General features: G+C 37.1%; 1 protein-coding gene across 1 annotated transcript; it reads right to left on the bottom strand.

The window, feature by feature from the left end:
* Positions 1-4: 4 nt before the first annotated feature.
* LOC133297577 (uncharacterized) lies at positions 5-25,264 on the bottom strand. The gene is made up of 18 exons (XM_061496744.1): positions 25,163-25,264; positions 24,087-24,561; positions 22,007-22,098; positions 20,810-20,974; positions 20,326-20,713; positions 18,805-18,923; positions 18,425-18,497; positions 18,123-18,343; positions 17,993-18,037; positions 16,735-16,828; positions 13,461-13,652; positions 12,159-12,262; positions 11,891-11,978; positions 6,968-7,114; positions 6,362-6,487; positions 5,887-6,057; positions 242-301; positions 5-140 (listed from the first exon to the last, which is right to left on the bottom strand). The coding sequence occupies exons 1-18, from the start codon at positions 25,204-25,206 to the stop codon at positions 27-29; spliced, it is 2,718 nt and encodes a 905-aa protein (XP_061352728.1). The 5' UTR covers positions 25,207-25,264; the 3' UTR covers positions 5-26.

Here is a 25,264-nt window from a genome sequence, read left to right as displayed (position 1 = left end):
TATACATACATCTGCATTGCTTCTGATCATTTCACTTCATCCACTTCCTCATCCAAGTCCGTATCACTGGTTGTCATTTGCTTCACTTTCTCAAGTTGCCTCAAGAGATCCAACCTTTCTGGTGCATAAGTGGATGGAATCTGCAAGAAAGAAGGCATATCAAATTGTTATGACGTAATGATTGGAGAATCAACATCTGAATAGATTGGAAAGTAGCAGCAACCAGTCACAATGTGCATACCAGAGCTGGTACATATCTCTGAATAGCAGCCAACATGGCTGCATGACCAACTGCAGTAACCTGTGCAAAATAAGCGTTGTCTTCCTTAGTAGGTTACACTGGACCACTAGTCGAAGGAAAGAACCACATCGAATATTGAAAATATTAATTGACCACACACAGAAATAAGAAGTTTATGAAATAGCAACAAGTTCATTTTTTTCATCTTTTATGCATTTTCTACATGCAGTAAGTTCTTCATTTTATTCTTGCACTTCAATATTTATAAACGGCAGAAGAATCAAAGGGGGGAAAAACAAGAATTAATTGATCACACCATGTTTGGCAGAGCAAGAGTCATTTGAGAAAAAAAAAAAAAAAAAAAAATTGGAAGAAGCAAGAATCTCTCACTTATGCAGGATCAATAATTACAGATATAGACCATTGATTCAAAAATATAAGTTAGAGAATGTTGGTGATATAATAATTAAAGCCATTTATGAGTCTTTGGCAGACATGCTAAGCTTTTGGGAGAGTTGGTTCTTGAGATGGTACTAAAACCTCCTTGACTAAGTGGTTAGGAGTTTAATCCTTGCTACCTCTATTCTTCTAATTTACCAAAAAAAATTAAAAAAAATTAAAAAAAATTAAAAATTAACACATGGTAAAAGTGGGCATGCATATTGTCGATGCTTTAAGCCAAAGGGATTTGGTGTGAGGGTTATGTTAGAAATATAATAAAGTTGTTCATAAATGGGGTATTAGCTTTTAGGAAAGTTGGTCATGAATAGGGTTTTAACTTTTCGGAAAGTTGGTCATAAATAGGGTATTGGAGCCTCCTTGATTATGCGGTCAATAGTTTCATCCTAGCTCATTCTTTTAATCAAAAGTTGAAATTCAGCCCATGGAAATAATAGGTTCGTGCATTGCCCATGCTTCAAGCTCAAATAGCCCTTGCGTGAGAAAAGATATGTTAGGGATGTAACAAAATTATCCATAAGTCTTTACCTAAGAGCTTAAGTTTTAAAGAAAGTTAATTCTTACTAGGAATAATATCTATATCTTCAAAGGTTGAGCCTTGGCACAATGGAAAGATTGCTTCCGTCATGATTTAGTGGTCATTGGTTCTCATCTCGTAAACAACCTCTCCCATCAATGTGTAAGGCTACATAAATCTGATCCCCCCACAAAGCTAGGGGCCTCGTGCATTAGGCCACCCTTCTCTAATACATCTATATCTTATTATGGGACTATCAATCAGCCAACCCAGCACGGTTGACCCAACCCGGGTTTGTTCTCAATGGGCTAGGACAGGCTGACATATGTTTGGTGGGTTAAACGAGCTCATCTACCATGCCTATAGAGTCAATAGATTAAAGAAAAGTCTTGAAAACTAGAAATAGTAATAAAATAAGTGTTGTAAATATTTGTAATTTTTGTATTTCCTAGATTAGTATTTCCTTATTATAAGATTTGGGTTTATTCCCTTCGCTCCACAAAGCCCAATAGTCTCTATACATAATGTAACCCTTTGTATATTTTGATTTGACAAATAAATATTTCAATTTTTTCCTTTCAAGTTGGCATTAGACTCTCGATCTAGGAGACTCTTGCTTCTGCTAGCATAGATCTTTTTTGGCCTTTGGCTCGCCTTGTTGTGCCTTCATTGCCGGCCCTTTTCCCAATGATGATCGGTCACTTCACCGCCACTAGCAGCCACCGGTAAAAAATTTCGGCAATCTTTCTGGCTACCATCTCACTCAGAATTCTTCGATCTACAATTCTACACAAGTCTCACCCCCAACCACCAAGCAATGCGTCTCCAAGGTTCAATCACGTCTCCTTTTTTCGACTGACCACTTTTTTGGCTAATGCTTAGCTCTAACAACCCAGGGATAGCATTGTGCCATCCAGATTGGACTCTCCCTAAAATCCCACGGTCATCGGCCATTGCACGTGCCTCCTCCTATTGGAGCATGATGGCACGTGAAGCTTTTGTTCATCTCTAATTGACCTCATCCAGGATTTTCCGACCGTCCTCAATTTAGATATGCCCTCATAGTTTCGATCCGACACTATTTGGGTCGTGGGTATGCGATACTCACTACTCAAGCTCAGAAGCTCTCATTAACCAAGACCTCTTTTGCTCAAACTAGACCTGTTCATCTGTTTGGGGCCTCCAAAAACTTAAGTGGTGATTAACACCCCCCTTTTCTTGATTTTTGCTACTTTTTGTGACTATTCGTTCTTTTTTCATCCATGGGACGTTGGTCCAGCTACTGTAAGGGGACTAGACACACAAAAGACATATGCTTTCGCCTTCATGTGAAGCAATGGGTTTTGGAGAAGCTTAGTAAGGCAACCTTAGATGTGACTATTCAACAAGAAGAGCTGGAGCAACTTAGAACCATTATGATACTTGCACTAAGCTCCTTGGTATGTATTCATTGGCTATGTTTGGTAAGAACACATAGTTTACATCTATTCTTGCTTCTTGCGCTGATTTGATAAATTCATGGGTTGTGAATTCTGATGCAACCAATCATATCACTTGTCTAGCTGACACTTTTCTCTCTTACCATTCTATCCTTGGTGTCCACACTATAGCCTTAATTGATAGATCTCATAAATCAATTTTGGGTTTTGATAACATTCAGATTTAACTCTCCTTATTTCTAAAAAATATTCTTCATATTTCCTCAACCAATCTTATTATCTCTGCACATAAGTTTACAGTTCACTTGAATTATAATGTCACATTTTTTTCTACTCATTGTGTTACTCAGGATTTCACCATTGAAGGATGACTTGAGTTGATAAGGAATAGGGTGGGTTGTACTATCTCATTCCAGAGCATGCTGCAAATGGTACAAAGGATTAGTTATTAATGACTCGTTACCCATCTACTCTAGAATCTCTGACTTCTACAATTTGAAGTGCCTGGGCACTCGCCATTTAGTCTATTGAAGTCAATGTTTCCTTCTTTGTTTCTGCATTAGTCAACTAAGTCCTTTCATTGCGACGTATATGAGTTTACAAAACACCATGTCGTTTCTTTCTAGTGCAATAAAATGTACTAAATTTTTTACTATTATTCATTCTGATGTATGGGGCCTTAAAAGTGCATCGTGCTTTTCTAATGCTAGTGATTTGTTTCACTTATTGATCGATTAACATATATATTTTTATGAAGACAAGTAAGAAGTACCAGAGTCATTTATCCAATTTTATAACATGATTGAGACACAATTTGGTAAAAGTATTAAATGATTAACATCTTATAATGGGACAAAGTACATCAACCAACTCTTGTCCAATTCATTTCAGACAAGGATATGTTTCATGCGCTCACCTGGTGAACACTCCTCAACAGTCCACATTTCCTTCTGATCGTCAATTAATTGATGTCTTGACTAAGGGGCTTCACACCAATAGATTTTAAGGGACGTTTGGTAGAGGAGAAAATTTTTTTACCGGGAAAAAAAGATTTCCGGGAATATGGTGAGAAATTTTTTTTCCAGGATAAATTACTAAAAGGTGTTTGGTAGGTCAAAATTTTTCCGGGAATATTGGATTAATTTTATTGATGCTATGTTTGGCTGATTATAAAATATTGATAGGAATCTAAACAGAAATTACAAAACTACCCATCATCGGGTCTTCCCAGAGACTAGGTTCTTTGTGGGCATCATCATTTGGGGTCAAAAGTGTTTTCGATTGGCTTTATTCGAAGTGGGTTTTGATTCGCGTGGAGTATATTGCTCCCCCTCTTCAGTTCCTCGCCAATGCATGTATTGTGTTGTTTATTATTCAGAGTTTAGATAGGTTGGTCCTATGGTTTGGTTGTTTTTGGATCCGGTTTAAGAAAATCAAACCTGTTCCTAAAGTTGGTGATGTGGATCTTGAGTCTTCGGAGAAAGGTTTTTTTCCTATGGTGCTACTTCAGATCCCCATGTGCAATGAGAGAGAGGTAAGATACAATACAATTAATTTTTATCTATTTGTTGTTCTCTGTTATGTTGATCTAACTTTGATGTGTTTTTTCAGGTTTATAAGCAATCAATTGGCACTGTTTGTAATTTGGATTGACCAAAATCCAAGTTGTTAATTCAAGTTCTTGATGATTCGGATGACCCAACAACCTCATCGTTGATCAATGAAGAGGTTCAGAAATGGCAACAAGAGGGTATTCCTGTCTCGGAAAGGTGCAACTCATTTCCCACCGCTTGGGAAAAAAAATTACCATCCCATCGGTGGTAATCTTCGACAACACTTTGTTGTGTAAATGCAAATGACGGGAAACAAATTTTCCCTGCCTTTTTATTTCATCTTCCTCCCACCAAACATGGGAAAAAAAATTTTCCCTCCTACCAAACACCCTTTTAAAAACTTGCTAGCAAGTTCAACTAGAGGGGGAGTGTTGTAATTATTGTATTTCCTATATTAGTGTTTCCTTATTATAGGATTTGGGTTTATTCCCTTAATCCTTTTAGAACCATTAGTGTCTATGTATGTTGGGTTCCATTTGCAAAGTATGGGACTTGGAGTCGCACATTGGTTGTATGGGCAACTAATGTGGGGTTTATAAGGCCTTAGGCACTTCCACCCTTTGCGCTAACCTACAAAGCACGGACACGCTTTGTTTTTGAAATTGTGTGTGTCGGACACGGACACGCTCCGACACGTTCGGACACGCGGTCAACATTTTGGGACACGTGGTCAACTCTCCGACACGCAGTCAACTTTTTCCGACACGTGGTCAACGCTGGGACACGTTTTTTTTTTTCTCTTAATTTTATTTTATTAACTAAAAATAAAAAAAATCATTTATAAATTAATTTTTTTCTGTTATGAAATTTGATATGAAAAATTAACAAGATACGGAAAATTATTTTTGTTTATATTTATGTTATGAAATTTGAATATTTGATTGGTTATATAACTTATTATGGACTGTTATATCTATTAAATATAAATTATATTATATATATTAAAAATATTATTTAATATCAAAACGTGTCCCAACGTATCGAAATATGCCATTTTTTAGAATTAACGTGTCGGCGTGTCGTGTCGTGTCTCGTGTCAGTGTCCGTGCATCATAGGCGCTAACTTTTGGGGTTGTGCATCCGAAGATCTCATTAAATGGTATCAGAGCATCCATCACGTGGAGTGTGCATGGGGGCACGCACTAGGGAAGCGTGGTGGAATGTTGGGTTCCATTTGCAAGGTATGGGACTTGGAGTCCCACATTGGTTGTATTGGCAACTAATTTGGGGTTTATAAGGCCTTGGATAGTCCCACTCTTTGAGCTAGCTTTTGGGATGGTGCATCCCAAGATCTCATCAATATATAATGTAACCCTTTGAACATTTTGACTTAGAAATCAGTTTTCTCCTTTCAATTGTAAGACAAACTTACATGTTGAACATGATTTGTTTAAACAATTTTATTTTCTTTTTCTATTTTGAATTGCCAACCTGGGAGTGGGGGTTTAAATAGATCAGGTCACCTTGACCCGTATTTAAACAAGATAATGATTTGGAACCCTAACCTACTTTTAATGGATCTTTTCAATTACGAACAACAGTATACTTCTCTAGCCAGAACAGGACATGTTATGCAGATATAGTAGATGAGAACAATAAAAAAGGAGTTCAACTCACTGGAAGAAGCATTAAAACACCAATAGGAACAACTGAAGCCATGTCTGTCAAGGTTCTTTTAAGTATTTTCTTCTCCTTCTCAGTCAATTCATCCCCTATCAGGGTCCTTCTAAGCAAACCCATGGCAGCAGCAACGTCAATAGCGAGGAGTTGAGTTCCTTGCCAGACATCCTGCTTATAGAGTAGCAAACTTCAGATCTCACACGTTAAGAGACAAGAAATAAAACAGGACTTAACTTCAAATTTCTAAAAAATTTATTGGTGAATAGGGGATATTGCCACTTTGTCAGTATTATCAGAGACGCTATACAAATGTTATGCCAGCCATATTTTTCAGTTTCTACAGGACATACGGGGAGGCGAGGGTGGAGTAGTCAGCTTCATCTGATCGATGCGTTAATGCAGGTGAATTCAAAAACCAAGATAATCTTTCCAAGAGAAAAAGAAATAAAAAAAGCCTCATACTAAATCATACCGTTCCTGTTTCTTTTAGTTTGCCAAAAGATTTCTCTAGGATACTTTCTGTCTTCTGAACCCTGGCTATCTGAACGCCTCTAGCATCATCACTATAACGGGCACCATTATCAATAACCACCAAATCCTGCAAACACATTACACAATGCTCAATCTAAATGAACGGTCAAGGGAAAAATAAACTTAAGCAGAAGGACAGATAGATATAGATGCAGTAGTCTAAATTAACAGTAAGTACAGAACAAATGCTTCATTTTTAAATTTTGGAACTCAAATAATACTTGCATAAAAATCTATCAAGTTTGATATCCCTGTTTGTGTGGATTGTAGGTGAATGGTATGGTATTTATATCCTGAATTGATACTAGTGAAACACAAAAAAGATCAAATAAAGATAACATAGAAAAGTTGATGAAGACAACAAAACATGTATCCCAAGCCAAAAGTGACAGATAGTCTCAGAAATCTATATTTACCCCTTTATAAATAATTTTTCAGCTGTAACCGGCAAGAAAATTTATAAGCTACAACCTTATAATCAATAAGCAAAAATTTTGTACACTAAAAAAAAATCATAAAATTGTAAGCCATTGAATGTTTCGGACACCTCATTATTTTCTGATTGATAGGCACTTCTTTGAACCCGTTTCTCAAGTTCTATTAGCTCATTTCTCAAAAGCTCGAAACGTTGGATTTCATTGGATTCTTGGTCTACAACCCCAACATTTGGTGTAGACTGTTCAATGTAATTTTCCTGCAAACAAGATAGCAAGTCCATATTACTACTTGAATATAAAATAATAGAAGAATAATATGTTGTGTATTGATCTGTGTCAGAGAGTTACAATATATAGAGACCCTAATGGGCTTAAGTGAAAGGCCCAAACCTAATCCGAATACAGTCAGAATATTTACGGATAAGACGGAATCCAATCATATCTAATCATATCATATCTAATATTCTAACACTCCCCCTCAAGCTGGTGCGTATATATTATGAGCACCAAGCTTGTTACAAATGTATTCAACCCGAGGACCTCTAAGAGCTTTAGTGAAAACATCCGCTAGTTGATCAGAGGAGTTGACGAAAGCAGTCTTGATTTCTCCTGACTGAATCTTTTCTCGAATGAAGTGACAATCAATCTCTATATGTTTGGTCCTCTCATGAAAGACAGGATTAGAGGATATATGTAGCGCAGCTTGATTATCACAGATGAGTGTCATGGGTTGTTTCTGTTCACAAAGATGAAGCTCCTGAATCAACTGCTTTAACCAGACTAACTCACAGGTAGCATTTTCCATTGCACGATACTCAGCTTCTGCACTAGATCGAGCAACAACAGGTTGTTTCTTGCTCTTCCACGAAATTAAGTTTCCTCCAAAGAAGACACAATAGCCAGAAGTAGAGCGCCTGTCCAAGGGTGATCCTGCCCAATCAGCATCTGAATAACCACAAATTTCTGTATTTCCCTGATCTGAATACAACAAACCTTTTCCTGGTGCTCCTTTGATGTATCGGAGGATCCTCACAGCAGCATCCCAATGTGAATCACAAGGGGAATCAAGAAACTGACTAGCCGTACTAACAGTGAAAGAAATATCTGGCCTAGTCACAGTAAGATAGTTGAGCTTCCCAATTAGCCTCCGATAACGTCCAGGATCAGATAACGGCTCCCCCTGTCCGGGCAATAACTTGACATTAGGATCCATAGGTGTATCAACTGGTTTACTCCCCAACATACCAGTTTCTTCTAGGATATCCAGGGCATATTTCCTTTGACAGATAGAAATGCCCTGTCTGGATTGCGCCACCTCAATTCCCAAGAAGTAACGCAGCTTCCCAAGGTCCTTTGTTTGAAATGTACTAAACAAATGTTGTTTTAACTGACGAATTCCGTCTTGATCACTTCCGGTGAGAATGATGTCGTCAACATAGACTAACAAATAGATACACTTATCAGGAGATGTAATCCTATAAAACACAGAATGGTCAACTTTACTGCGGATTAAGCCAAACGCCTGAACAGCAGAACTGAAGCGACTGAACCATGCTCGAGGAGACTGCTTGAGACCATATAAGGATTTCCGAAGACGACACACCTTTCCAGACTCCCCTTGAGCAACAAAACCAGGTGGTTGCTCCATGTAAACTTCTTCTTGTAAATCACCATGAAGAAAGGCATTTTTGATGTCAAGTTGAAGGAGTGGCCAGTGACGAACAGTAGCAAGGGCAAGAAAGAGGCGGACTGACGCCATCTTAGCGACCGGAGAAAATGTATCGCTATAATCAAGGCCAAAGATTTGAGTAAAACCCTTGGCAACTAAACGTGCCTTGAGACGATCAATATGGCCATCAGATCCAACTTTCACAGTAAAAACCCAGCGACAACCAACTATAGGCTTCTCTGGAGGAGCAGAAACAAGGTCCCAAGTGCCATTGGAATGAAGTGCAGTCATCTCATCAAGCATTGCTTGGCGCCACCCTGGATGGGAAAGTGCTTCACCTGTGGTCTTAGGAATAGAAATAGAAGAAAGACTAGAAACAAAGGTGAAATGAGGTGAAGAAAGACGGTCATAACTCAAAAAGGTATAAAGAGGATAAGGGTTACGAGTAGTACGTGTACCTTTTCTTTGAGCAATGGGAAGAGTCTCTGATGAAGGATCCGGAGGGGAAGAAGCAACAGCAGTGGGCGATGAGTCAGCAAGAGTCGAGTCGATAGGAGGCACAGTTTTGCGACGCTGATAGGTGAGAAGTGGACGGTCCTCAGGTATAGAAGCAATAGGTTGCTCATCTGGAATAGAAGCACCTGCAGCTGGCAAAGACAAGTCAAGAAAAGGGACAGGAAGTACATGATCAACCTGTGACATCTGAGATGGGATAGAATTAAAGGGTTGTTGATCAAGAAAAGTGACATCAGCGGAAACTAAGTAACGCTTAAGGTCGGGAGAATAACAACGATAACCCTTTTGAAGACGAGAATAACCAAGAAAGATACACTGAAAGGCTTTGGATGTTAACTTATCCTTACCAGGAGTGAGATCATGAACAAAACAAGTACAACCAAAGACATGTGGAGTTAGAGGATAAAGAGGAACATCTGGAAGCAATAGATTATGAGGAATGTCATTGTGGAGCACAGATGAAGGCATGCGATTGATGAGAAAACAAGAGATGAGTACAGCATCTGCCCAAAAGTGAAGGGGAACCTGCATATGAATAAGAAGGGTACGGGCAGTTTCAATGAGATGTCTGTTTTTACGTTCAGCCACCCCATTTTGTTGTGGAGAGTGAGGACAAGTAGTTTGATGTAAAGTACCTTGTGTGGCCAAGAAATTAGAAAAATCAATAGAAACATATTCCTTAGCATTATCACTACGTAGAATACGAATAGAAACACCAAATTGAGTATGGATCTCAGTAGAAAACTTTTTATAAATGGAAAATAGCTCGGAACGATTTTTCATTAAATAGGTCCAAGTGCAACGGGAAAAATCATCAATAAAGGTAACGAAATACCGAAAACCTAAGACAGACAAGGTACGACTTGGACCCCAGATATCTGAATGAACAAGAGAGAAAGGGGCATCAGCTCGTTTATTGACTCGACTGGCAAAAGAGGAGCGTGTATGCTTCCCTTGTTGACATGACACACAATCTAAAGACTGAAGACCGGACAAAAGAGGAACCATTTTCTGCAACTTTGAAAGACTTGGATGACCAAGGCGACTGTGGATAAGTTGTGGAGATTCTGTGAGAGAGCATGCTACTGAAGGACGAGGCACATCCAAATAATAAAGCCCTCGTGACTCACGACACACTCCAATCATTTTCCCCGTACCCGGATCCTGCACAGAAACAGAATGGTTAGAGAAAGTAATGGTGCAAGTGAGGGAGTGGATCAACTTACTAATAGAAATTAAGTTATAAGGGATGCCAGGAATGTAATAGACAGATGTCAGGGCCAAGGTAGAGGTCGGACGAGCTTGTCCAATCCCACGAACTGGGGCTTTGGTTCCATCCGCAAGGGTAAAAGACGGTAAATGATCAGAATAAGTAAGAGATGTAAAGAGTTCCTTATTACCACAGAGATGATCGGTAGCACCGGAGTCAAATATCCAAGTGCCAAGTGATGTAGAATGAGAAACACAAGCAACAGGATTACCAGTACAAGGCTGAGACTGAGGAGAAGCCTTCCTGAGAGGGGTTTGGAGTGCAGCATAGTCCGAACCTGAACCAAATGATGCATTGTCTGACTGAGCTATATTTGCAACAATAGAAGGAGAGTTAACCTCCGATAGATCAGGAGATGCTGCTGCCATTTAAAGATAAAATATAAAAGTCGTAAACGAAGGCAAACGATATCCAATCAAGAAGAACCACGCGTCTAAGGTCAGACCCACAGAGAAACAATCACAGATCCAGAAAGGGGAGGAGAAGGCGAGCTTCTCTGTCCAAGACCGGCCGGAAAAAGCCGCCGGAATAGTGCTCACGCGCCGGCAGAAGGTGGCGCGTGAAGCCCACGCGCAGAGAAGACAGGTGGCGCGTGACGGCGCGTGGGAGATGCGTTGCTGACCGGACCACCACAGACCTGGTCGCCGGGAAGAGAGGGTCCTGATCGCGTGAAGTTTGGTCGGAAAAGTCGCCGGAAAAAGTCTCTGGTTGCCTGAACAGTGATTCTGACGGCGGGCGGTGATTCCGGTGGCCGTCGGAGGTGCTGACGCGTTTGGAAAAATCACTCAGAGGCTGTTTACAGCCCTAGAAGGCTTGCCAGAAGGACGCACGGCAAGAAAGAGGACTCCTAAGCAGTGGGCTTAGGTTTTAAAGCAAAAACAAGGTTTCTAAGCGGAAGCGAGGGTTCCCAGAACGAAAGTGCTCTGATACCAACTTGAATATAAAATAATAGAAGAATAATATGTTGTGTATTGATCTGTGTCAGAGAGTTACAATATATAGAGACCCTAATGAGCTTAAGTGAAAGGCCCAAACCTAATCCTAATACAGTCAGAATACAGTCAGAATATTTACGGATAAGACGGAATCCAATCATATCTAATCATATCTAATCATATCATATCTAATATCCTAACATTACTCAATGCCCCGCACACTATCCACCTGTTTGAATAGAGCAGATAATTATCTCAACAACTAAAGCCAATAAAGCATAGTGCCAGTTCTAAAGAGTGATTATTAGGTAATACAACTCCAAGCAAAACAAATGATGTTGTTAGCTACTATACAATTTTGACATTGCAAAATTGATTTTGAAGTTAACAACAGTCGACCACTTTTTGGGGTATTTGGTGAAGAATTTCAAAAGCAAGTTTGTTGTTGTAGTCTTTGTTATGCTACCAATCAAACATTCATTTTTTACTCTCATTTCAATAATTCAAAAGTCATTATAATTAGACAAGGAGACAAATATTGAAGAACATATAAGAATAATAAAACAGGATTACGACAAACATCCTATGCTATTCATTTCATCTTAACACAATAACAGCAAATTATAAGGAAGACACTGCATACATTAGCGTCCACATCAGACTCCAGGCTAGGCTTTTTGGTGACAGGACGTACAAAGATGCTCCAGAATCCACGAGATTTTCCAACATTTCTGTAAAAGACGTGTAACATTTACATAAATCTAAGAACAAACAGGAAATAACATTTACCCCCACCCCCCCCCCCCCCCCAAAAAAAAAAAATGTTAACAGCTGGCAATTGTATTTTTTCAGAAACCAGTCAATAAATATGAAAATAAGCAAACCTTAAATTTATCATAAGATTTTCATACCTTTTGCTCCTGTCCACCCTAACGTTAGCATTCTTTCTGGTTTTCCCTTTCATGTACTCGTCTTCTTCACCAGCTGATGTATAGGTCCGACCACTATTAACTCCCTGAATGAGTGCAATAGAAATACCATCGACAAGAAAATATAGAGATTCTCAAAAGCAGAAAACATGTGACTAGCATAGCATACATAGGAGTCAAGCAAGACAATGATGAATTGACTGCAAGGAAATGATAAATTTGAGTACAACCAATAGCACTTCATTTTGAAGAAAAAAAAAATAGCAAGATTAAATGTCATGGCAAGAAGCAAAAATCATTATCCAAGCATAATACTAAAGTTGCATCCAATATTTACCACGTTTTTAAGCAAAGAGGTAAATACAGAAGCTCAAGAAGTCAAGATCTATGCACAGATACATCTAAAAAGGGAAGTGAGAGCACTTTCTCTCCCCCTCCCCCCACCCCACAAAAAAATAAAATAAAAAATCCACAACGTTGTCTTTCCTACTAATTACAAGTATTGCTTTCATGTCAAATACATATCCATTGCACTAATATGTGATTGGTCACCTATTAAAGTAGCCATTAGGTTAATAAGTATGTAATATTTTATAGGTTATTTCTAACTCAATAAACAAATAAAGAAAATAAGTTTCTATTGAAAGAGACACACACAAATTGACAGCATTGAGTTTAACTTTGACAAATGTATGATAAATATCTTAACTTTTAGAGTAAACATTGATTTTGATCTTCTAAACATATATTTGACATCATATTGGTCCTCTATTTGTTAGTACCAAAATGGCCCTTCAATGTAAATGAAGACCGTCAAAGTGGTCCTTCAAGTTTTGCTAAATTAAACTTTCAGTGGACAAAAATAATGACATTAATTGCCATTTAGGAACCAATTTATTGTCTCCTATAAAAGAGGACAAATGTAATATCAATTATATCTTTAAAATACTAAATTATACATTTACTACCTTCTATAATTGGCCCCATCACTAGTTAATTTCTGGATCCCTTCCTGTCTATGCTGATCAGTCAGTCTACTCTTATCAACAAATACAAATGAACAAGATATATAACATTATTACAACAAGATATATAACAATATTAAAGCCACAAAATTATTTGGAGGAAGAAAAAGAAAAAGAAGATTCTTACTTTCAGGGAAAACAAGCAAAAGACATTAACATACAAAATGAACATTAGCTAAGGTGGTTTCAAGGTAGATATCCATGATGCATTGTTCCAAAGAATTGAAAAAGGGTGTTGATAGAGGAGATGAAGGGGTACCTCTTGCAGAGAATCAGCTTTTGCTCTGAACGATGCCTCCAGGAATTCCGCTTCTTTCCTAAGTTTACGTATTTTTTCCAAGTCGGAACAGGCTGCTTTCAAATGCTCTTTTCCAGAACTAGAGCTTGATACATGCAACTCTTGAAGCAACTTTTCAAGTCTTATCACAGCTTCTTCAACACTTTTCAATGCCTGAAAATAATTGCCAAAGAGAAAGCATAAATAAGAAAATGATACTTCAAAACAAAAGGATTAGGATCAATCTATAGTACGAAGTAATAATACTGATATGTTTAGCTATGAAGATTATGTAATTTATACAACATTGAAACATAAAGGATGAAAGTAGACTGATGGGCCATGGGCCTAAAAGTAGTGAATTAGTTAGTTTGTTATGGAAACTATTCTAGAATATTCCAGGATATTCCTAAAGTATAGGATAAAAGGTAGGCAGTATGGTAGTACGGGTATGCATGAATTTAGAATTGATTAGTGGGGAAATTGGGAATCTCTGGGAGTTGAGATTTCTGGGTTAATTTTCTGCATTTTATCTTGTAAAAAGCTTGGCTTCATTTATGTTTTCTGCAATTTCATATTTATAAAAGTAGGTTCCATCAATTTGGTATCAAAACACTACAATCCTAGGAGTGCTCTTTGATCCATAGATTTGAAAAAAAAAAAATGAAATACAGATTTACAGTGGTTCCAAAATTCTTTGGAGAAAGAGGAGATCACGAAGCTTGGGAATGGCTAATTGATTTGGGACATTTTTTCCAAATCAAAGGAATCAATGAAGATCAGAAATACATTGAAGCTGTGAGAGCGCTCAAAGGGAGTGCATTCAACTGGTATCAAGGTTGGAAATGGTTCAATCTTACCGCAAGCTAGAGGAACTTTGAGAAGGCATTCATAGAGAGATATATACCTGAGATCTGTTTGGTAGAGGAGGATGAAGAACAACAGAAAGAAGAGGAAAAAGAAAAAAAAGATAAAATCAAACCAGAAAAAGAAAAAGAAATCGAAGTGGACAAAATAGAAGTAGGAGTGGATGTCAATGACGTTGCAGAAAGAAAAAAAAAGATGATATAGAAGAAGAGACGGAAGAAAATGAAACAAGAGGAATTAAAAAAACGCAAGAGGCGAAGGAAAAAAGAAATGAAGAAAAACAAATCAGCGAAGCAGAAGACAAAACACCAGCAACAGGCGAAGAAGATGAAGAATCGCACGAAGAAAAAAGATCAGAGGTTGAAGAAGAAGACGAAGTCAGATCTGATACAGGGAGACGATGCGTGAACATATCTGGAACCAGAAGGGAGACTGCGCGCGAACAGTGGCAACGACCACGTACGGTGGCGGGGGCAGCGGCACAAGGAGCTCAGGTGGGTATTTGGCCATACTGCTGGTTGGACGTGCTTGACCAGGGACGCACAAGAAGCGGGTCTAGATCTGGAGGTGGGTATTTGGCTCGACCCACACTAGGAAATAAGGACAACAGAAGTGGACTCAACATGGCCCCTAGGTTTGGTCTAATTGGCCCTGATTTGAAAGGCCAACGTGGTAGCAACTTGAAACCAGGCCTGTTTGATCCAACACTTCCCAACAAGGCTGTTGGTGGGGAGAATACAAAAAACAGGCCCAATGTTTCTAACACAAAAGAGTCAGTTGGTTTGGGCCCAATTCGTCCAACACAAACTAGTATCCATACTAGTGAGGTGGGGTCTTTAGGAACCCAACAAGGCAATAGTGTAATGATGAGCCAAGGAAGTGGAGGCATGCTGGCCAACAAAAAAACCAACGCTACTGCTGTATGGAGAGTATCAAGGTTCAGGTATATGTTGCTGGAGTTTAATAACCAGAGACAGATGGATTTACTCTTCAAGAGCAATGCTCATCTTAGAAAGAAATGCTGCAGTGAAGACGTGGAGGTTCATGGAAAGAAAACGGAATTAAAGCTACTAATGTGGTCAAGGTGCTTCAAACAATGGGATCCAGGTGGTTGTTTTCCTCACCTTGAGGACAAGGTGAATTTTAAAGGGGGAGTATTGATGGGCCATGGGCCTAAAAGTAGTGAATTAGTTAGTTTGTTATGGAAACTATTCTAGAATATTCCTAAAGTATAGGATAAAAGGTAGGCAGTGTGGTAGTATGGGTATGCATGAATTTAGAATTAGTTAGTGGGGAAATTGGGAATCTCTGGGAGTTGAGATTTCTGGGTTTATTTTCTGCATTTTTTTTTTTTTGGTACATTTCCAAGAGGTATCCCCATTCAACCTTCTCCGGGCACCATGCTCTCGGGGTACGGCCCGTTTGGGCTAGCCCCTCATTGTAACAGTGGGTGCACTAAGCTTCGCAACCAGAGAAAGGACGAGACTAATCCCCCAACCGAAGATTTTTTGGCTTATCCTCTGGCCCCCAAAGATTTTCCAAGAAGCTTGTATCTTGTAAGGAGCTTGGCTCCATTTATGTTTTCTGCAATTTCAGATTTATAAAAGTAGGCTCCATCATAGACATACAATTTTTTGCTGGGATCTAGGCACACCGCATACATGCATATTAGGGAAAACCAGCAGACAGGGATTAGAACATTAACAGTTGATGACGTTGCACATATGAACAAATGACGTAGCATCACAACATTTAATAATGCTGAGGATTTATTATTAAATCAGTAAATTTTTACAAGTATTCTTCTATACCATTACTGGTGGTGGAGTGGCAAGGTAGTAGCAATCCTGGAGGTAGAGTTGGTGAATGTTGACACGCAGAGCTGAAGCTAATTGTGTTATAGGTTAAAGTGGGAATGATGTTAGTTTTTATCCTATCCAGCCTTGTCTCGACCCGTAGACTGGATGGAGTTATATGGAAAATATAAAGGAAAAATCCCAATGCACAAGGCTCTCTGACTTTGTGAGGGTAGGTGTGAGGGTCGATTGTACACAGCCATACCCTTCCAATTTTATGCAGCTATTTCTCAGACTCGAATCCATAACTTTCAGATCACAAAAGAGTAACCTTACCACTGCTCCAAGGTAGTTATGCAACAAATAAAGTATAAAAAACCATATGGTTAAGGTTATATTACTATCTGATTTATACACTGAACATATAGAAGGATAGTGCACACCAAATGAAGCCTTATAGTATTTAATAAAAAATCATATTAGTCTTTAAGGTCTATGTTTTCAGGCTTGACACTAGTCCTAGTAATTACTAATTTAAAAAACTTGAAAGTAGCACTTGGATCAAATTCAAATTTTTAAAGTGGGAACCAAACCTCATCAAACGAATCTGACTCTTTTATAGTTGACTGAACTGTAGATCTATGTCTGTCAACTGTTTTCTTGGTATCACTCTCCAACATCTTATCCCTGCATTATATTTTATAAAGATAAGAAGTGACACAATTTTTGGAATAAGAAACTCAGTTAAAAATCAGCTTCACAACCCATGGAATTCCAGTAAACACTATTAATACAAAGTATGTATAAAATAGCTTCAAAAAAATGTTCCACAGTTCAAGACAACTAGCTTGGAAACATCTTAACTAGCAACTTCGCATGGGTATCTGTACTGCTTGAATGAGGGTCCAGGTGAAAAACTAGCTCTCTGGTAGAGAGGCATGCTTTAGTACCATAGTACGACCATTGGACCCATATCCATTAGATAGGCTTTTCTTTCTTTGTTATTTCTAGGGAATGAATATTTGCCAACCAAATCTTACTGACAAGATAATGATATATGAAAGCCATGACTCATCATGTAGAGAGGTAAAAGGTAATGATATCTTGACCAAGCTCTAAGTTCATTTTCTAAAGCATTGTCTTGGACATTGACAAGATCCATTTGATACTACTAAGATTGTGGGGCAAAGAGTCACAAATACTGAATATCATAATGCTTTCACATAACAGAAGAAATTTCATCGCCTCAGAGGACGTGAAAAATATGCAAATTTAATAATCAGTGCGCCTGTCTTCAATGTTGTTAATATAGCCTCTAGATTCAACTCTTGCTCATCCATTTTTTCTTCCCCATGCAATTATTCACTTGTTCGAAGAGTAGCCACATGCCATATTCAATTTTTTTATGTGGTGGTAATTATTCAATGAAAGTAAATTATCAACCACAGTAACAGTTGTAGGATAAAATTCTGTAATGTAACAAATTTCATATTGAAGAAATGAAATGTCTACTGTGAAAGCTAAAGTAAAGTTGAGCAAATGCTGATATTTATCGTTGTTAAAGCCAGTAGCACAAAGACAAGAACAACGAAGTACGTTCGAAAACCCTCCAAACGTTTTTGTGAATGGCTTTTACATCACTACAGCAAAAGCATATGACTAGAACTTACAGTTGCTACCCCGGTCTTTTTCAATTGTTAGTATGCAGCTTTCAGATCAAACGATTTCATGACCTTTATTTTACTCCAAAAATGTAAAGTTTTGATGCCTGAATCTCGGTGTCAATGAATATATGCATGAACCTATTAGAATGCAAAAAACAGTAAATCCAGACTTTGCCTCATAGCTTACGTTATCATCCCAAGTTCTTCCATGCACTCCATCAACTTCTTGTGCCTAACATAAAAGAAGTACATGCATGAATTTAATAAATGAGAAGCTGGTATTTTGTTAAAACATAAACAAACATTGTTCCAGTTACCCTGTTGACAGAAATTCAGCTGCTTTCACATTCGAGGGACTCTCCAGCCATGTACTGTATTTAATAAAGCTCTGCATCCAATGAGAGCAAACATCAAATGCTTGGCGCATTGCTTCAGCATTTGGAGGATTGTCTTGTTTACTTCTATGCATGTGTAACTGTTTTGTAATGCTGGTGATTCCCGGATAAAAAGGAAGCCAATCCAGCTCTTCACAAACTACCTATGCAGTTAAAGGGCTTCAACCAGTTGAAATAATTTAATTATTAATCATGTGTCAAATGGAATGGCCACAAATACTAACCTCCACATACAATTGATATGAACTAATGGATGAGAGCTGAGGGTAGTATAAAACACTGCCTCCAATCAGATACCTATAACAAATAGTTATATAAATAAACAAATGCACAAGAATTCATAGAAAGCAAAAACCAGTTAAAGAGAAAGGTGAAGAAGTTACAGGAATTTGATGGAAAGGAGAGAAGAGATACTATTGTGCTGATATGATGTGTGTAAAGTTACAAACCTAATAAACCAATCTATACTAATTATCTAGGTCAAGTACTAATGTAGTACAGGTAGCATAAGCCCAGCAAAGAAACTACTAACATAGCAAGACTCCCAAAACAATAAAAAACATCATATTCTAACACTAGAAACAACATGTAACAAAAGTTGTACCTGATGAAATCTTCAATTGAATCATCTAGTGTATCAAAACCATTTGCCAAAAGATATGACCGTGTACTTCTGCCTAAAGCAATAAAGAACCCAAATACAGCCAAATCCTTCTCCAAAACCTGCACTAAGCCAACTTTCAATTTAAGCTTTTTGTCACAACAAAGCACATAAAAGAATGGAAAAGGACTTAGCTCTATTATTTTTCAATTCAACTCATCTCTTCATTTTTTATTTTATTTTTTATGTAAAGTTCTTCCTCTTGAAATTTTTTAATAGAAAGTAAACTGAGCTCAACTTTTTAAGTATATTCTTTCACATTGAAAAAAAAAATTTATTTCTAGACATTATGAAATACTTTTCTGTTTCAAAGCCCACCCAAAACACATAAAAGAATGGAAAAGGACTTAGCTCTATTATTTTTAATTCAACTGATCTCTTAATTCTTATTTTATTTACGTAAAGTTCTTCCTCTTGAAACTTTTTAATAGAAGGTAAACTGAGCTCAACTTTTTTCACATTGAAAAAAAAAATTATTTCTAGACATTATGAAATACTTTTCTGTTTCAGAGCCCACCCAAGGCACATAAAAGAATGGAAAAGGACTTAGCTCTATTATTTTTAATTCAACTCATCTCTTAATTCTTTTTATTTTATGGGTTTAGTGTGTGTCATTCAAAAGTGTTGTGTCCTTTTAGTGACTTACACGGAGTATGACCGGTCATACTCCGTGTAATTCTGAAAAGTTGCTTTTTTTTTCACTTTACACGTCAGCAATGTGATTCAGAAGAGAAAAAAAAAGCAGCTTTTCAGATTTACACAAAGTATGACCGGTCATACTTTGTGTAAATCATTTAAAAGGACACAACTTGTGTCCTGTTAAATGATAGTCTTTTTTCCCTTATTTTATTTACGTAAAGTTCTTCCTCTTGAAACTTTTTAATAGCAGGTAAACTAAGCTCAACTTTTTAAGTATATTCTTTCACATTGAAAAAAAAAATTATTTCTAGACATTATGAAATACTTTTCTGTTTCAGAGCCCACCCAAGGCACATAAAAGAATGTAAACGGACTTAGCTCTATTATTTTTAATTCAACTCATCTCTTAATTCTTTTTATTTTTTTTACATAAAGTTCTTCCTCTTCAAACTTTTTAATAGAAAGTAAACTGAGCTCAACTTTTTAAGTATATTATTTCACATTGGAAAAAAAATTATTTCTAGACATTATGAAATACTTTTCTGTTTCACAGCCCACCCAAACAAAACAAATTTCAGGAACAAAAATGTATGAATTGCAGATGTCAATACAATTAAACTAAAGTCACAAACAGAAGGCCATAACAACATTAATCAATAAGAATTTGTAAAATAGTGCATTTCAAGCACAGTATAGGTCTCAGTATGGTAGTTTAATTGTAAGTGTAGTCATTTCAACTGAATATGTATTCATAGACATTCAATCCAACATCATCATTCTGGAAGGGTCAAAACCAAGCTGTCTTCGGAATTGAACATAACTAACCTCAATACTTTCAGATGTTGTCAGCCTTGACCATATTTTCTCCTTGTCAATAGCTTGCTGCAGCTGCCTCTGAGCAAGATTTACCCAGAAAACAACCTCTTCTGAACCCCACTCAACTTCTGCTCTACAAGCCGCGGCTCTAGGACCAAAATGTACAAGAAATTCTCTTTGCAGACCAACATCCTTTATAGAATTATACGCTTGACTTATAGGAATTATACCAACCAGCATGTCCATCAAACTACCAGTTATCTCTGTAGTCATGGAAAAGAATTGTGAACAAGAAACTTTTGCTGGGCCAAGTTTAGCAATTGCAGCAATGCATGTTAGTGCAAGCAGGAGAAGTGATACGTCACTTGCACCACTTAAACCCATATTTTTTCCAGACCTGGGAATTCAGTCAAAATATTATTTATACATAGTCTATAAATATAATAATATGAAGGAACAAGAAATGAGCAGTAAAAGTTAAGAGAGAACATACAAAGCAATGGCAGCAGTAAAGCGTCCATCCCCTTCAAACTTATTAACGAAGGAGGTCACTACAGCTTGAACTTGCTCTGACCAAAACCATTCATATGCTTCAGGCTGTTTTGTTGATAATTTTTCTCTGATTAAACTCTCTAGGGGAGCAGACAGCCTTAGCAAACTGGTCAATGAAACATTTGAACAAGTTTTAGTCCCAAAGCAACTAGGGAGTAGTATAAAATATTAAAACTAAACAAATATAGAAGAAAAGAAAAGAAAAACAACCATGAAACAGAGCAATAACAGTGAATCAAAGATTAGAAGGGAGTCAAAATAGTTTACAAGTATACAATCATTTTGTGTATGGGTAGAAAATTGAAATGATATTCAAAATTCGTCTGTTTGATATAAAATTCTATATGAAAGGTACAACACAAGTTACTACCTTAAACACAAGTCCATATATTCAAACCAGATGGTTCTCACAATATTCCATAAATTTTAGATTTCATCAGGAAAACTATATATACATGTACACGTATACATGCACACACACATACACACACACACACGCACGTGCATGCATATATATACATAGTAAACTTCAGAATTTGACATTAAGATGTACAATAGCTATAGAAAACATATTTCAATGATATACAAAGTAAAACGGCTGAACTAAGGGGGTGTTTGGTAGAGGAGAAATTTTTTTTATCCGAGAATCACGATTTTCAGGAATATGATTGGAAAATGAGTTTTCCGGGAATGTTACCCAAAAGTTGTTTGGTAGGCTAAAATATTTCCGGGAATATTGGGTTAATTTTCTTGATACTATATTTGGTTATATTAAAATTTTCTTGTCATAGAAATCTTAAGAATACCACCCCGTGGGTGGTATTCTTGGATGGAATTTTCAAAAATATTTACACACAAAATAAAATCTCGGGAAAATTTTAAAATTCTCATACCAAACGTGGATAAATAAGATTACCACCTTCAGTTTCCCAGGAATCCTAAAAAAATCTTTCTACCAAACGGCCCCTAAGTATCTAATGAAAAATTTCTGGTACAGCTATTACAACACTTCTTCACACAAGTTGAAGCATAGAATTTCTATTTCCTTCTGAAAAATGAGTGGTGGCATGTTTTAGTTTGCTAAAGTTTGATACCAAAGACAGAAAAAAATGAACCAAAATACAAAGCAACATGCTACCTCTTTTGAACAAATACATTGACATTTCTGTCTCTACCATCACTTCGGGATGAAATTTCACTTGCAGCATGCAATAAGGAGTACACAGCAGCCTGAGAGAATTTATGCAACCTGTTTCTCAGTTCTTCATAAATTATTGGAAAATTTTGAAACAATGAGGTCAAAGTGAAATATGACCAATGGGATAGTAACAGTTCTTGAAGCAAAGGCAATAGCAGAAACATTAACCAGATTCATTCGTGACAAAGCATACATGCTTCTGATAATACAAATGATGTTTGTTTGGAAGATATTTTTGTAAAGAGAAATAATGTGTAGTAAAGAAGGTGAAGACAAATGACCCTAGTCCTGGGTGGTCTAAAAACGGACGATACGCTAAATTATCCAAAGCTGGAAACTGAATTGCCTGCTTGTCAATAATAAAGGGTCTCTTTTAAGAGCCATATCAAAATTTTCTTAGTTCACAATTATTAAATACAACCCTCCAAATTTGTTAAAGCCAGCCATGAGGTCAATTTGTTGGATAAAAAAGATAAACATTACTTCAAAATATTGAAACATAAAAGTAGCACCTACTTACGAACATATAAAATAGGTAGAAAGAGATAAGTCAATGAACTAAAACCAATCCACATGTTGATAATTCTTTCTGCAGCTATGCAGTAATAATTTGAAAAGTCATATCACGACCAGATTGGCCTAGGAGGAGGAGAGAACTGCAGTTCTGTTATAATGCCTTCCAATAACAAATGCAGTGGTATTTGCATCACACTAATGCATTTAACAGTAAGCAGAAAAGAAAGATGATTAGTTTCTTGCCCTCTTGATATACTGTACATCTGCTCTACTGATGAATCAAGCAGACAATTTTTATTAATAACAAGCTCATATTATGGATAAAAAGCTCACAGACACGCATTGGCGGACCTACATGGTTGCCAATGTGTGTAAGTGCACACGTAAATATTTTTTTTTCGTTTCAATAGCAAAGCTTGATATATGCAAATAGTTGGTGAGCCATTTCTACTACTGCAAGATTTGCTACGTGAATAGCATTTAAAAATAATTAATAGCTTGAAATAGCATTTACAAAAAATGAGATATGCGTTGAATAGCAAAGCTTGACATACGTGAAAAATTTTCTTTTTTCTTGTTTATATTCTTTTATTTTATAATACATTTAAAAATTTCTTTAATATTTTATTTTCGGGGGTGCTGCCCCCAAACCCCCACCACTAAGTATGCAAACATAAATAAAATTTCCTAGGTCCGCCACTGTGTACGTAGCTCTCAATGATTTTGACTGAAAACAGAAAAGGATAATACGTTCTATTAACTATGATATTTATGTCCTAAAGTACATGCCTAATGAGGGAACGCTTCTTCTATGAAGCACCGACACTTCAAAAATCCTGACGTGTCGTGTCCGACACTTCTCGACACTCTCTGACACTCTAACACGCGTTATAGAAATTCAAAAAAAGATTCAAAGGTTGCGTTGCGTTGAGTTTTTAGTTCCAACTATTAGATTTTTTGAATTACGATTACCATTTTATTGAGTTTGATATAAATATTTGGGATATCTTATGTTTCTTTGCAAAATTGATGAATATTATAAGTTTAATTTCACTTTTTTGTTAAATTATTGAATATTAAATATAATATACACTACATAATTAAAAATATTATTTAATATCAAAATGTGTCCTAACGTGTCGAAATCTAATATTTTTTGGAATTAACGTGTCGGAGTGTCGTGTCGTGTCACGTGTCCCGTGTCGGTATCAGTGCTACATAGCGCTTCTTCACATAACCATAACTATGCTTGAATATTGTCATACAATGGTGCATGTTTTTGTCAGAACACCATCAAAGGCATGCAAAATAAAACATAGTCATCCTTTTTCCTTTCACAATTCATCTAGCACATATCTGTATAAGCTGCATGAGTTAGACAATAGAATGACATGCTATTGCAAAGGCTGTCTGTCAAAATTTCATGTTCACATGACAAATGCATGTCATAATTTACACATGATATAACCCAAATAATATTATCAAATAGAAGTCATGATAATACCTGACATGACAGTGCCTTCACCCATGCATTTTGGTCTACCCCAAGCCAGGCTGTTGAAAACCAAGATACTCGTGAGTACGATTTATGCTCTTTAACTGCCAGCTCAAAAACCCTGGCTGCGTCATATAAAGCTTGGACAAGTCCATCACAAAAGTCTTCATCTTCCACTGACCTATTCAATTTCACCCTCATTTTTTCAAGGTCTGTACTGGTGCCAGGTTGGGGGCTTCCATTGACAGTTACACCATCGTCAGAAGAGGCAAATGGGAACAGATGTACCCTCCTTCTAGGTCTCGAAAACATTAAATAGCATTTTCTACAGCCCACCAAACTATGACCACTGTTCGATAACAAATCATGTTGTATGAGACACCCCTTCCTTGAACTACCCCATTTACTTAATAGTATGCAATGCAAGTCCGACCCTTTTCTGCTTGCATAAGGGGAACCATTCGAAAGCCAACAATTCGAGGAGCTGCCAAATGATATGCAATTAGAAACAGCACACACATTCAAGAAGAATTATACGCAAGAACTAGCCTCAAAGGAATGCAATAAATACTCAAACAATGAGCACTAGTTCAACCACACAATTTCATGGGGCGGTGTAACCTTGTATTCTAAGTCTGTAAGTATTACATCATGACTTTAAAAAGTTAAGAAATTGCTAATTTTACCCACAATATATAACTGTATCATCTAAATGCCAGTATACCATTGTAGCCTCTCAAACTTAGTAATATCACATATTCATTTCATTAAAACCATGCATCATAAGGCATAATGCCAAACTTCATTTCATTGAAAACACACATTTTAAATCAGCAATAGGTAAGAGTTTAAGAGAAAAACCAAAATAGGGAAAACCGAAGGAAAGTAAACACTTCGTGAACTACAACAATTACCGTTACAAATTTGCTGAATCAGTTTAGGTGAATGCTACATAACAAAAAAGAAAAAAAAACGTTTCAATTGTAACCTATCAGGAAAACCTAGCTGCGTCCATCATACTCACTCAGCGAACAAGAATGTAACCTCTGCAATACAAACGAGAATAAAAGAGAGAAATCGATCACCTTAACGGTAGAAAGTTGCTGCTGCTGTGCAATTTAACTGCCATGAAGTGGATGCAGAATCCGAGAGAAAATTGAGCTTCGGTGGCCGGAGAGAGAGAAAAC

The sequence above is a fragment of the Gastrolobium bilobum genome, unplaced genomic scaffold, assembly GCF_033153095.1.
Source record: "Gastrolobium bilobum isolate Gb01-03AN ecotype WA unplaced genomic scaffold, APGP_CSIRO_Gbil_v1 utg6355, whole genome shotgun sequence".
Taxonomy (NCBI): Eukaryota; Viridiplantae; Streptophyta; class Magnoliopsida; order Fabales; family Fabaceae; genus Gastrolobium; species Gastrolobium bilobum.
The sequence above is the reverse complement of the archived record's forward strand: the minus strand, read 5'-3'. Positions and strand labels throughout refer to the sequence as shown.